Below are 15071 nucleotides of genomic sequence, written 5' to 3'. Positions count from 1 at the left end.
CCTCAAATGCCTAACCTCTATGCCTAAACCTCTAAATAACCCCTATAATGCCATCACCACTTCTGCCCCTTAAGTGAGCCTATGCGGATTTAAACCTCTTTGTTGTTTCTTTGCAGAATTGCAGGTTGAAAAGGACTTTCTCTGAGATAAATTGTGTGCAGTGGTGGCCTCATGCAGTTTGAGCAATGATAAGCTCCCGATTTTGTGACTACTGACCCCGTAAAAACACTTGCTACCGTTTAAAGCTGCACCTCCTCTGACCTTACTGGCAGCAGCAAACGTGTTTTCCAAGTCCAAATTCATCTTGACACTGGAAAGATGAAAATTGTTTCCTTGATGGATGCAGATTAATGTGCCGAAATACATCAGATAGTGTAATGGGAGAAGGTAGGAGGTAGAGTTGATTCCTGAGCATGATTTTTAGAAGTTATCTATAATTGAGTTTGGGCTTTTGAAAAATAACCTTCAGAAATTCCAGGAATCCGAGGGAGAGCTGTTTCCATGTTTGACGCTGCCTGCCGGATAAGAAGTGCCAAACAGCCTTCAGTTTAGGTCAAAACACAGCAAGTCAGAAGTCTATCACCTCAGCCAAAGAAAAGCCGTTGTCTGGTGTGTTGGAAAAGGACATAGTTCTGGGAGGCATTTAGGTTAGAAAAGCAAGGCCTGGGGTGCTTTCATGTCGTCTTATCTGGAAGAGTTTGAATTCCTCCACGTGTGCCATCGCCTGCTCTGCTCCCTCCTCACTCTTGAACCTCACAGGGAGCTGATAGCGTCTCTGGCAACAGCTCTGCACGCTTTGCCTAGGCATGTCGGAGAGCCTTTTGCTGAGTTTTAGGTCACTTTTGAGATGTTTTGATTGCCCCGTATGGGTGCAGATTGCCTACATTTGTTCGCAGTGGAAAATCTGAGACATCACTTGGTGAGGTGATAACACTTTGACTCACATCTTCCCTCAGGATCTAGGTTTTGTGGTTTTCTTGCTCCACTAAAGCATTTTTTTTTTTTTTTACTGGTGCACTGTTAGAAAAACCCAAGTATTGTATGGCTTTTTACCTGATGTTTTAGGGTTGTCTACCACTGTAATGGCTTTTAAATAACTTTTATTACCAGAATCAACTTCTGATTTTTCACACAGAGGAGGTCTTGATCACCCAATACTAACTTAAGCGTTTGCCAAATGTTGGTTGGGCCGACATTTAGGGTCCAGACTGAAATATCTCAACATGGATTTTCATGAAATTATGTACAGACATTCATGGTTCCAAGAGGATGAAGCCTTCTGATTTTAGTGCCACCAACAGGCTGACAGTTTGAAATTCATTTTGGTTCAGACCCCCATGTTCCTCACAGGATGAAATGTAATAACTTTACACCTTGTGGTATCAACGAGTTTAAGGATTTAAATTTGTCCGATACATTAGTTTATTACAAATTACCTACAGAGCTAATGATCTTCTTATCAGCCTCGGCTGTATAGTGTAGACTAATTAGCAAAAGCTAGCGAGCTAACACTGTAAACTAAGAGGTAGAAACTTTAAGGTGTCAAATCCACCTGACTTACTTGTGTTTGAAATGTGTAAAGCAAGTGGAGCCCCCTGAAGAGAGCGTGCCCCAGTTGAAGCATCTAATGTATTAGCATTACATTTCAATAACAGAGGTAAATATTAGTTTCGCTGAAAAGTAAATACCTGGTGATGTTTGAAAAGCCCAGAAGGTATTTCCAAAATCCAAAAGACTTTTCGTCTCGATAACAATGCTCTGTTTGCTGCACAATAAAAATATTTGTAACACATTTCACAAATTTCCTATTCAAATCCATTTAGAGCTGCAACAATTAATGGCTTAGTCAGTCTAAAAAAAATAATTTTCCGCAACTATTCTGATGATCATGTAAGCCATTTTTCAAGCAACAGTGCCAAACATTTCATAGTTCCAGGTTTTCGAATCTGAGGTTTTGCTGCTTTTCTTTGTCTCATATATAGTAAATTGAATATTTTAGGGTTCTGGGCTGTTGGTAAGACAAAACAAGATGTTGTATGACATCATCTTGTGCTCTAGGGTATTGTGATGGACATTTTTCTCAGTTTTTTTAATGTTTTATTGTGTTCAGCCCTAAATCCATCTCCTTATCCAAACAGAAATGCTAGCCATAAACTACATATGTCTTTGCTTAATTTATATAAGATGAACCAAACGTGTGTTATCAGTTATATTGGATTGTGTTGATGGGATTTTATATTATTTTGTATTTTCGAACAATACCATGTGTAAAATGATATATGTCATCTCCCACTAACTGGATTAGGAACTATGGTTGTAACTTGAGAAATGGGTTGGAGTGAAAACAATATTTTTTTCACCCAGATGGTTGGAAGAATCTTTGAGGATGCTGTAAATTCAGAACAGAGCTAAGTGTTACTAAACATCCTTCTTGGTTTTTCAAACATTGCTGGGTATTTATTCATCAGAGAAACAGATGGTTATCTCTGTGACTTGAATGTCACAGTAATACATGAAAGGCACAAACTGGGACTATCAAATCCTACACAGAAATGACAAACGGTGGAAACAGAGCCTTTCTTACTGTAAGGGGAACACTGAGCCACCCTGCTTCTTAGTTTTGTGACATATTAATCCTAGCCTCTGTCCATAATATTTTAAGATCATGACATTTATTTCCAAATCATTTATGCCCAATGACTTTTAGGTTCAGACCTACAGGTGTGCATGTCCAAGAACTTGACCTGCTGCACCAAAAAGATGGAGGAAAAGTACCAGGTGGCCGCCCGGAGAGACATCCAGAACCTTCTCCAGATGTCCAGCACCAGCCTTAAGTTTCTCATCTCGCGCAACGTGGCTACTTTTCAAGGTAAGAGTTAACTGGTCTGTGTGTTTATCTATCACTGTCATAAGGCTTAAACTTCATAAACACCTGCTGAGATGAGCGCACTAATGTTTATGTGGATAATTGTATCCGTGTAGATGTTTGTTTGTAGTTCCGAGGGTACGTTGAGGAGTTAGGGTTTGTGTGGGTGCTGTAAAAACAGTGTGTGTGTGTGTGTGTGTGTGTGTGTGTGTGTGTGTGTGTGCGTGTGTGTGTGTGAGGCTTCTCTTCAAAGCAAACAGAGCAGGATCTGTCCTTCCAGATCTACCGTGACAGTCTGATCATGAGATTAGACAGGTTGGCCGTTCCTGCGGGAGACTCAGGAGGCCATCTGTATTGGTAAATGTCTGTCAGGAATATGTACTGGGCCTTTTTACTAATAGCCGCCCTTCCTGTGCAAGGTGCCCCTCTACATGGTATCCTGATGCTAAAATAAAACCTTCATATTTAGAGTACTGGAAAACAGTACCCATCTTTGCATTTTTCTTTCAACCTCTTTTTTCTCTCAATGTTTTCCATTCCTCTCCATTATTTCACTCAGCAATGACTGACACTTGACTAGCAGGCAACAACATGCCTCTGTCTGTGTGCTGTCCCTGCCCAGTGTGGGATGTTTCTCCCACTTGAGCTGATAGCTGTGACGGCTTATGTCTTGAATGTACAGTCTCAGACATATCATTAAGCCAATTCACTTTAACGATGTCTCTCAGTTTAAAGACGTGCTGTTATCCTCCTCCTAAACTCAAATGATTTATAGGAGAGTCTCCCAAGATCACAGTGTTTTAGTTGCGGTTTGCAGGGGCAATGCCCTCTTTTTGCCACCAGATGTTTGATGTGTGCACTCAGGTTTTGAAGTTGAACTGAATTACTTGGCATCTGTGCTGACTTTTATGAAGAATGGCACCTCTAAAATACTGTTAAGATAAACCAAAGTTGCAAACATTACTGGCCTTATGAAAGTTGTTGGAGTGAAGGGATTTTTTTTTAAAAGGATAAGGCTGGGGTTGCCATATTTGTCTTCTTATGAAATACCATGAAAAAGAATAAAGTCAACAAAACATAACTTAATCTCTCAATACTTTCCGACTTTCCTACCCTGTCTTTGGCACTCATCCCCAAGCCCATTAGTATATACCCTAGTGAGTATTTAGTGAGGGATCTACTCAAAATAAACTAGAGTGCCCACATTCATTGTAATGAAGGAACATGTAACCCAGAGCAACAATGTTGCTCAGTGACGTGTTTTGTAGTAGTTTATGGCGACAGTGGACCCCTATGGCTCAGGCCGATCGCAGCACTTTTACTACACAGACAGCACTTGCTTGTAGGATCAAGTCACTGTTGGTTTTCCATGGGTTTTTTTGACAATAGGAAAAATAAAGAATGTCATCAGCATTATCCTTTTAAAGCAAGACTGTGTAAATTTTGCTGAGCTGCAGCAACAGTGGCCTCTGCAGCCACAAGTGGTATTTACAGGAAGCTGGCAGTGCATTAAGTTCTGTCGGGCTCTGAGTGCGAGCGGTTAAGGGTACTAGCAGCGTACCACGAGAAGCTAACAGCTCATGTACAGAAAACAAAGCTTATCAATTGCTCAGGCAGCAAATACACAATCATCATCTCAGTACAAACCAGCAATCATGCTGTCCACTCAAGTCAGCATTCGGCTCATCTGATTGACTGAAGAAAATCTGAACCCACGGCAGCTGTGTGCTAAAAATGTAGATGCTAGGAGCCAGTGTCTTCGCCTCTGCCATGATGTCAGTACTGAGAATACCGAGCTAGCTTCCCCTTATAGCTAGCTGAAGACCCATAGTTGGTGGTGTGTGAAGTAGTGCCGTAAAGCCTTTACGCGCTTCTCGCTGGAGATCGTACCCGCTCAACCCAAGTTACATTGTACAAGAATGGGCGTCGGGGCGCAGAGTATACCAAGTCAGTGTACCGTCGTAATGATTTTGAAGCTGTTATTTTAAGGTAAAATAGTTACATACATTTCTGAAGGTGCATTTTTCTTTCTGCCCCTTAAAGTTCTCCTAACCGTCTAGAGACTGAGGGTTTTGTTCACACAGGGTAGAAGTCAAATAAGGCTGCAGGAGCTGGTAACTGTTTGAAAATACTCAAAAAATGAGCAGCACTCACATGGTTTCATCTGTGGAATGGCAGCCAGTGTGCGCTCCTGCCAAACCAAACAGAGTTCCCTGTCAACATCGGCTTTCATCAGTTAACGAACAATGGCGGCTGCTTCCAACATCAATACCGCATAGTACAATCAATTAAGCAGTTAAAGTCGCAGCAGTATAACTGCTCTGAATATTACATTATTTAAGTCATTATGTATTGTTTTTCAGATATTTTAGTGATTTAGTTAATTGTAGACCAAACTAGGGCTGCAACCAACAATTATTTTCATCATTTATTAATTTATTTTATTCTTGATATAATTGACTGGTCTCCAAAATGTCAGAAAATACTTGAAAATCTACTTCACTGACTGTGTTGGTGCATTGCTACGTTACCGCCACCAACCGTTGATATGCTCCCTGTTTGTGTGCATGATACAAACAAAACATGGATCCACTCATAGAAACATTGCTCCGTTATACTACCAGCAGACAAGACTTCACAGGATACCTCTATTTATTATTCTGACACAGTTGGTTAAAAAGTGATTTATCATAACCTCAACCACATTACACATTAAAAAATGTTTACTACAATCTCAACTATTCTTCTTCACCTGTTTAATATTGTTTGTCTTGCTTTTGAAGTAAATCTGAGCTGATGAAAGCTGATACTTGTTCAAATGTTGATACAGACTTTTTGACTGGCAGCCTAAAATAACTGTGTACGCACGCACACACGCAGACACACACACACACACACACACACACACACACACACACACACACACACACACACACACATAGCCACCCACGTGGCATTGTTCTAGTTGGCCGTAGAGGTTTTAGGAGCCTTTGTCACCATATGTATGGAAAGCACGGAGGGACAGAAATGTCTGGCAGGTTCTTAGATCAGAGTGGAGAAAAAGAACTGTTTTACTGTTCATGTGCAGACATAAAAGAAACACAAGTCAAGCATTTAATCCGTCTTTCTCACTCGAGGGAGTGTTCAATTATGCTGAATTAATATGAGGGAATTGTTTTTTATTCATCTTGTTAGACTGTGGGTTTTGTTTTGGGTGTTTTGACATTATAATAGAAGTGAAAAATAGCCAACAACTTTACAGATCATCTTGAAATTGAAATAAAATTTTACATTGACAGGCTGGCCTCGGTACTTATTATTAGTATAGAATTACCGTTCTGCTTCACCATAAACACTTTAGTGGCGCACATGAGGAAAATTGACAGGGAAGATTTGCCTTTTAAGAGGTGGGTGGGTTGTAAGTATGCGGAAAAACAAGTTCCATAGATTTAGTCTTCAAATGATTGGCAGTCTGCACTGTAATTTGAGAGATAACAGGGAACTAGCAGAGTGTATAATGCATTACAAGCACAGACGGGAAGAGGGATGAGTTAAACGGGGGCGGGCTAATGTGGTCATTTGTTTCGTGCAAAGCCTTCAATTAGGCATCTTTATATGATGCAGCTGAAGGGAGAGGGGAATGAAGAAATTAGAGGAATGTAGATGGATAGCTGTGAAACGCTCAGGAGACAGGAGAATTAAAATGCTCCCATAAAATGCAATTTAATGCAATTTGAAATGCTTTTTTTCCTGGGGGACTTGATGTTCATGTTTTTGTGCTTGTAATGGGCCAGAGTTTAAAGAAATAAAAAAAATAAAAATCTTCAAGGGCATCCCTTATGTGGAAAAAGCACTCAATACCTTCAGCATATTGAATAACTCAAAGAAGGGAAAATAAGCGCTTGAGCTGTTAATTATGAGTAGAGCTTCAAAGCACAGCTCATCCCACAACAATGGTTCATTACATTTGTCTCTGTTCTTCAGAGAAATATGTCAATATCTTGTCCTTAAATGAACCTGACCGCTGCCTTTTAAGTCATCGCACAGCCAAAAGATAGTTGGGCAACTGGGGGGTGGAAAGAATAAAGACTAAATTGATGGCATACTGTCAAGCAGACGCCCTTTGAGCTTTCTGGCACATTGCTTTCCTCCCCTCTTGCTTCTGGTCTGTCAGTAAGTCTCTCAGGACCGCATGTTTTCATTCACCGGTTGTGAGGTTCCTGCACGTCAACCACACAATGCACAAATATGCAGCCCGCTGAGCGGGGCTTCAGGGGAGATCTTTTTCATCCTGCGCAGGTTTGTGTTACATCCATGGCAACAAACCTGTGCAATCCCAGCATCCTGTGGTACAGAACCCACTCTGAATCAGCTGTTGAGATGCCTGAGAGAGTGTCTGAGGAGGGCTGCTCAAATCATAGCTAAATGGTCTGAGATCACCAGATCAGAGGAATGCCTTCCTCTGGGACAAGCTTTCATTCGAGGAACTATTTGAAGAGCCGTGTATTGCCTTGTGCTGACTGCAGAACTGAGGGGTACTCCAGCTTCTGTAAATAATATAATCAGTGTTGCTCCCTATGTGATGTGAGGAGGGAAGGATTTTGTTATAACTTGGTCTCTGCTGGTGTGGCAGTGAGTCATGGTCCAACTGTACCTGAGTTCAGCAACAACTTTGAGCACATAGCCTACATTTCTACACACACTGAGTGGGAATAAAGCATTCTTTATTTTACACTTGTCATGTATAGTTACATCACATATACATGATCATTATAATCATAAAAATATAAGCTATAAACTAGTAGTTCTGAACTTTTTGCCTTGGGACGCCTCAAAAGAATAATTCATGATTTTGAGAAATAGGCTCTATTTCTGTTTGTTTACGGATTAAACACCTTAGACACATTAGGTTAATTTCTGAGCTTTAGACGTGTTGGTCGGCAGATATTTTAAAACTTTGGACAGAGCCAGTCTACCTGTTTCCCCATTTCCAGTCCTTATGCTAAGCTAAGCTAAATGTTTTTTTTTTTAAATATGTCATAATTCATCTTAAAGCTTCCTCCAAAATTACATGACAACTTGATGAGCAAGTTGAAACCGGCTGTTATAAATTTAATGCCACTGTTGCTTGAATGTCTGTGGCATGAAGCTGTTATGACCATTAACACTCTGTGGCTTGTGGTTTTCATTCCAGTCAATGTGCCATTTTGGTTTCTAGCCTGGGAAGAAAAGAAAGCTCTAGTCAGCATGAGACACAGGAATCCAGCAGAAACAGCCAGTCAGCCTTTGCTTTTTTTATTTGCATTGCTTCAAACTGTGAGCTTCTGCTTTGTCAGGAGCACAAGTGATGCTAATGAACGTAAGATCAAACAGTGGACTGAGTGCTGGTAGCGCTGAAGTGGATACCAGCTGTTGTGGTCAGGATTTTCTATTTTCACCCATAAATGCTAATTGTGTTTCTGTTTACCAGCTTTTAAAGGATCGACTGCAAATCTTTTACTCTTAAATTGAAAAACATAGTTGAATGGCACTGGCCCCACAGCTTGACTTGAGAGGAGACCACAATCAGCGTTCAAATTAGTAAAACACTCTCTGTGCCAAGGAGGTCTAAGTAAGGGGGGTGGGGGTTGGGCTGTATTGATTGCTGCTGATTAGACTGATGATGTTTTAATGTTCGTTTTTCTTTTGTTTTTGTTTTTTTTGTTGTTTTTGTAGCAGAGTTTCTTTTTCAGTGCATAAATTCTGGTTAAGTCCAGTAAAGTCAGCAGTCAGTTGGCTAACGCCCATACCATATAACCACAACATCCTGGGTTTGAATCCGATGAAAGATTATTTTTAATTAGATTGAAAAAAAGTAAAAAAAAAAAGAAATGATGATAATAGACAGCGAGTTAAAGTAAACTTGAACTTTGACTTCCAAATATGCTGACCTCTGAAGCACATCCAGTGGCATTAAGACACTGGGATAAGTTGTAGTTTTATCGGTGACAAATTTGACTGCAAAGAAGAAATGAGAATTAAATTTTGTGAAACTCAAGAATATATAACTGTACAAAGTGATCATGCCAGAGCTTATTGGTCACAAGCTTATATCTGAAAGGATGTGGATACCAGGTTAGAGTGCTGTGGCATGTTTAATTTTCATGAGCTTAGAAAAACAGCATTTTTTCAGCTTTGTGATGGTACATTTTTCATCTAATCCAGTTTGCTTAAAAATGGTTTATTTAGCTCAAGAAGCAGGAGAATTTTATTAACCCATACACGAACACATAATCCCTCGGTTTTTACGGAAAAATTCAAAATCACCATATTTGGAGATAAACGGACAAAAACGTAATCTTTATTTACACATTCCACATTAAAATCTGAATGAGTCTTAGGTAGCTGCCTGTAGCTGAATATTAAAAAATGAATAAACTGTGACTTTCTGATGTAACATGCTTTGGCTTTCACTCTACTGTGCGCATGTTGTATGTTACTGAAACTGAACCCCTAGAGGCAAGGCTGGATTACCGACTGGGCAAAGCGGGCAACTGCCTCGGGGCCCCAGGCTCTTGGGGGATCCCAAGGCCCAATATTCATTAATTGCACATTTGTTAGCCCTAGGGCAGATCCTGCATTATCACTTGTTTTTGTCTACCCGAGAAAGAGATGCCTGTGCCAACATTTACATGGTTTATATTAATATATTATATGTATACATTTTTGTTCAACCAAGTTACCATAAACCCAGTGTCAACAGTTGCACACAACTATTTTTTAGTGGACTATTCTGGCCCTGACTAGAGGTCATGCTACTTTATACATATAGTGGTTTGAGATATGGTGACTGATGGACATTGCTAATTGTGAAAAACATAAAAACAATCAAAACACTACTTGTATTTACGGTGACAGTTAAAGCTGAAATCCATGATAGTTTCCGTTAAATCCGTATTTTATCAATTTGTATTGTCAAGTGGGTGAAACCAGTGCGTGAGACACTGAAAAAAAGTGCAATTATTGTGATTGGAGATGCTCTCTGCCGTCTACTGTTGAGAAGTTTAAGATCAAGTTTGTCAAGTTGCACCTGTCTGGTTTACAATGGCAATATCATCCAACTGCACCACTTAAGTAAATAAAATATTTGTATCCACCTCACATTTTGACATTTTCAATGTTTCTACTATTGACACATTAATAACTTGACCTAACAAATCTGGTATTTTTTTTTTTTAATTTAAAATGAAATGGTTCCTTTGTGTAATGTGTGTTGTGTGTGGATTCTAACACACAGTAGAAGATATTTTGGATTGTCTAATTTTAACTCATTTCCACTGCTGACTAGTTGCTTCAGGAGTCTGAAATTTGGCTAAACACATTTCTTCTGTATTTGCTTTAATATTTCAGTGTAATTACCAGGCTGCTCTTCAGGGGATGTTGTGCAACGAGTTGCTCTAAAAGCAGTGCTGCAGGAGCCACCACACTTACCCGAGTGCTCATTTGCAATCCACATTTCTCCGAGAATTTCAAGTTCAAAACAGTAATTTCCCACCAAGGACAGATATTGTGCTGTGACCAACCCTGAACACCACTGCATCACTGACTACAGTAACACACTGTTCCCTTCCAGTAAAGTTTCTATGTTGGTCACAACTTGGCTGCCTGCCTCAGTCAGGGAAAATGTCCTGCTTTTTATAGGACTCTGCATTTTAGGATCTTTTGTCTTGAAAATGAACATTCCTCATGTGACATTCCCGTCAAGAAACAGCAGGCTGTCTCACATATATGCTGCTTTTTGTTTTCTGATGTCAAAAATTGTCACTGGTTATGAAAACAACATCTGATTCTACTATATAAGAGGTGTGAGATAAAAGATACCAGTTTTACATGTTGTCTTGGAGTAGGCAGCATAACAATCATACAGTTTGCTAGTTGCTGTATAATAGCAGTTGTTGTCTTGCTCTCTGTAAAGAGGTTGGAGGTTATCCACAAAATTATATTCTTAGTGACATATTTGCAGATCTTTAAAGATTTTTTAGCCACGCCAGCAGCATGGCCGTAGGGATGGCAATCTCTGTGTGCCAGTCGGTCATTTGGTGAACCACTTTGGTCCAGACTGAAATATCTCAACAATGCTATGAGGGATTGCCTTGAAATTGAGTACAGGCATTCATGGAGCCCAGAGGATGAATCATAATGACTTTGGCGATCCCCTTGAATTTTCCTCTAGCGCCACCAGCAGGTCAAAGTTTTCACTTATCCTGTGAATATATCACCATCTACTGGATGGATTAGCAAAAAACGTTTGTACAGATATTTATGGCTCCTGGAATGATGAATGGTTTTCTTGATCCCCTGACTTGACCTCTAGTGCCACCATAAGGTTGACAGTTGTATCTCTGCAGTGTCTGGAAATGAAATTGGGACAGATGTTCAGGAGGAACTGATATTACTTTGGTGATCCCTTAACTTTTCATCTAGCACCATCTTCAGTTCAGTATTTCAATGTGTCCAATACTTTGGTTTATGACCAAATACCTACACAGGGGTGACTTTCCTATAAGCCTCAACTTTTAGTTTAGTGATAATTAGCAAATGGTAGCATGCTAACATGTTAAAGTAAAGTGACCGTGGTAAACATTACACCTGCTAAACATCAGCATGTCAGAATTTTTATGTGATCATGTTAGTATGCTGATAGTAGCACCCCTGCGCCTAAGTCTGAGCCTCACAGAGCTGCTAGCCGGGCTGTAGACCCCTAGTCTTGTTTTTCCACAAAGACTACTCTTAGATGTTTTTGTCCAGCATAAACATCTGTGAGAGGGAATGAAGAGTGTGAAGGCAGATTCCAATAGCAATCAACCATGCAGACCTTGCAAGATGAATGTGTGATGAATACTTGCATAAACTGAATATACTGACTGGTGGCTGGATTTGTTTAAAGATTTCTTAGGTTGATTCTCACAGCTGGCCTTCACATCCCCTCTAACCTGCTCTCTGCTCCTTTGTGTGGGACCTTTCATTTAGCAGACTCTTTGTCCACCGGGTCTACAGCCTTGCCGTCTTTGTTGTCACTCTTACAAGAGGAGTATGGGTGTGTGTGCGTGTGTGTACGTGTGCGTGCGCGCGTGTGTGTGTGTGTGTTTTTGCGCCAGCCAACGCAGGGGCCTCTCCTTGAGATTCTCACAGAATTTGGGCTTGGCTTTGTGATTCAAGCCTGGACAGTTGATCCAGGGGAGGACAGAGAGTGAAAAAGAATGCGAAGAAGAAGAATGAGCGACTGATGGAGAGAAAGTTGGGAGGATGCCAGATTCTATTGAAAGTCTTTGCACAGCGTTTGAAGTCAGAGGATAAGGGTTTAGGGGGAAGCAGGATTATTCAGAGTCAATACCCTTCAACAATCCAGGCGTTCGGTATGCTGCGAAGAAACAACGTAGTCAGACTGTTTTTCCCTCTGTTTCCTGTTGCAGCTCCTGTTTAAGACATGCTGGTTAGTGTGACATTTTTCTAATCATGTTATTGTTCTCAGTGCTTATAGGAAAGGTTTGACATTTTGGACAATTTGTTCATTTGTTTTCTGGCAGGAAGTTAGATGAAAAGATGGATACCACTCTTATATCTTTAGGTTAAGACATTAACCCCGGTTCTCTGAAACATGAGTGAGTTATCTCAATATGGGACACGCTCCCCACACTGTACCCAGGCAGCTATTTTACACTACACCAGTCCTGATTGGCAGACAAACGTGATGTCAACCCCTCTTGTGGGGTGAGGGAAGGGCAGGTGTCTTCGTTCATTTGGCTCCCTTAGAAATGAAAAGCAGTGAGCAGCTAGTTCTTAGTGGCAGCCCAGCCACTCAACTCAGATATCCAGGTAGTGGCACTAGGTAGCGTTCGGTGACCGAGTGGTTAGCTTGCTTTATGAACTGTGTTAGCTACACCTGCCGTCTGAGAGGTTGATTCTGGGAGCAAGAAGAGGTTATGGACTGAGGAGATAATGTTGCGTCAGGCTCTTATGGCAGGAGGAAGTCCCTCGTCTAGGGAGCAGACGTCATGTTCCTCTGCCAGTCAAGACAAACGTAGTGTTAAACAGCGTCTGGGTTGACAGCGCGGGGAGCGTGTCCCATAGTCAGACACAGAAATGAATGCTGAAAGAGAACTGCCAGTTAAATATGAAGCTGCGGCCAGCTGTTGGTTGACTTCGCCTATCATAAAGACTGGAAACAGGGGGAAACTGCTGGGCTGGTTCTGTTCAAGGGTAACAAAATCCCACAACCAGCACCTCTAAAGCTCAGTAATTAACACGTTATATCTTGTTTGTTTAATCCATACAAAAACCGAAGTGATGCAGTTTTTCAGTATGTGGATCATATTATTTCTTGTCAGGAAGCAGTGACTTCCTGGAGTCTCCACTGTGCCGGGCTATTTTATATGTTAATTAGAGAACTTTAGAGGTGCTGGGACGTCAACTTTGTCTCCTAGAAATTATTTTTACTTGCATCTAATTTGCGACAGCAAATAAATTTTGAAAGAAACACAATGCCAACTGGGTTATTTTATATTAATATAATGCGGAAATTGTAAATTAATATATATAGCAAGTTGCAAAAATGTTGAAACTGAATGTTTCAGTAAAGTGTTCACTGACAGTGTTTTGTTTTTTTTTTGGTTTTTTTTTCTGCCAAAGATTCATTTTGAATACTATATACTTTTGAATTGACTACACCCTTAGTAAGGTCTTATGGTTATGTTTAGGCGCTCACAGCACTTGGTTAAGGTCAGGGAAAGATTGTGGTCTGGTTTAATACAGAAAGAATTCATAGTGACTTCAGACACAACATGTTTATTTACATTTAACAAAGACCACAATCTTTTTTCTGTACTTAACAAAATTGCTTTTGTAGCCTAAACCTAACCACCCACGGGACTCTGGATCCGAACTCCCGTCTGGTGTCACAGTCATGCGCTCTGTACACCCACCCTCCACCCCAACCATCTCCCATTGACCTGGGTGGAGTTTATAAATGTAGTGCTTTATCCATTTAAAAAAAAACAAAAAAAAAAAAAAACTTGCGTCTGAACATTAACCAGCCAGTGATTATGTTTGTCATCAATCCATCCATATGCTAGAGTATTTAGGATATGTTCTCCTCTTTCAGATTTTTATTTAAGTTTCAATGTTTTGAACCACAGAAACCCAAAGCATGCAAATTGCATTTTTCTATAGTTTTTTTTTTTTTCCATAAATAACTCTATACCAAACATCCTCATCTGACAATCCAAGAGAAACCCTTGACTGCTGTTACAGTGTCGTACTGATCCTCCTCTCTCCATCATTCTGCGAGTGTGTGTGTGTGTTCCATTTATTGCTGCACAGGAGACCCAGTTAAGTTGACACACTTTGAATCCTGGATGACTGCTGTGTGTCCTAGAGTTGGACATAAACAGTCACACACACTTACCAACAAGAACACACATACACTCTGACTCTCTCTGTCTTACGTTTTGTCTCTGTCTCTTTCAAAGGCGTAAACACACACACACACACACACACACACACACACACACACACACACACACACACACACACACACACACACACACACACACACACACACACACACACACACACACACACTTCACTGTAGCCACTCACTTTAGCCACTCACTGCATAGAGATAACCCTAAAAATAAACACACTTGTCAGCACTTTACATTGTTTGTGTCCTGTGTGCCCGTTTGAAATGGAGATTTATGGCTGCTGGCTGTTGTCTTAGGGCCATTTTCTAGAATAGATAACTACGCATACTCCTGAACAGGAACTGTATCTTTATGACAGATTTACAGTTTTTTTCCTTTTACAGATGTACGTGGTGTGGAGCTGCGTGGAGTCCAGCAGGGTATTATTCCAGTGTGATGTTTGTGTAGGAAAGCTGACTGTGCAGCTAAAAAAAATGTACAACAGTTAGCAGTCAACAGCAAAGACTGAGCTCACACTCACAGCTTCCAGACAAACCATGTTACTTTGATTTGGTGGTATGTAAAGGGAATGGTTCGGGCCATAATAGGGGCTTTTTCTGGAAGTAGCCCTCAAGTTAAACCAGTAATTCCTCAAATAATGTAGATGTCCAACTCTGGGGTAAACCAAACAGAAATTAGGGCTGTTCTCTGGTACATCAGAACATTTGACTGAGAAAAATGACTTTCTGTAACTGAAACTGAAA

General features: G+C 40.5%; 1 protein-coding gene across 2 annotated transcripts in view; it reads left to right on the top strand.

The window, feature by feature from the left end:
- gpc5a (glypican 5a) overlaps positions 1 to 15071 on the top strand; it is a 121378-nt gene that overhangs the window by 1499 nt on the left and 104808 nt on the right. For both annotated transcript variants that reach the window (XM_040142045.1, XM_040142812.1), the window contains exon 2: positions 2708 to 2869. In XM_040142045.1, the coding sequence (XP_039997979.1) occupies positions 2708 to 2869 (162 nt within the window). The remainder of the gene's footprint in view (positions 1 to 2707; positions 2870 to 15071) is intronic.

Source organism: Xiphias gladius, chromosome 1 (assembly GCF_016859285.1).
Source record: "Xiphias gladius isolate SHS-SW01 ecotype Sanya breed wild chromosome 1, ASM1685928v1, whole genome shotgun sequence".
Taxonomy (NCBI): Eukaryota; Metazoa; Chordata; class Actinopteri; order Istiophoriformes; family Xiphiidae; genus Xiphias; species Xiphias gladius.
This window is presented reverse-complemented; position numbering and strand designations above follow the sequence as displayed.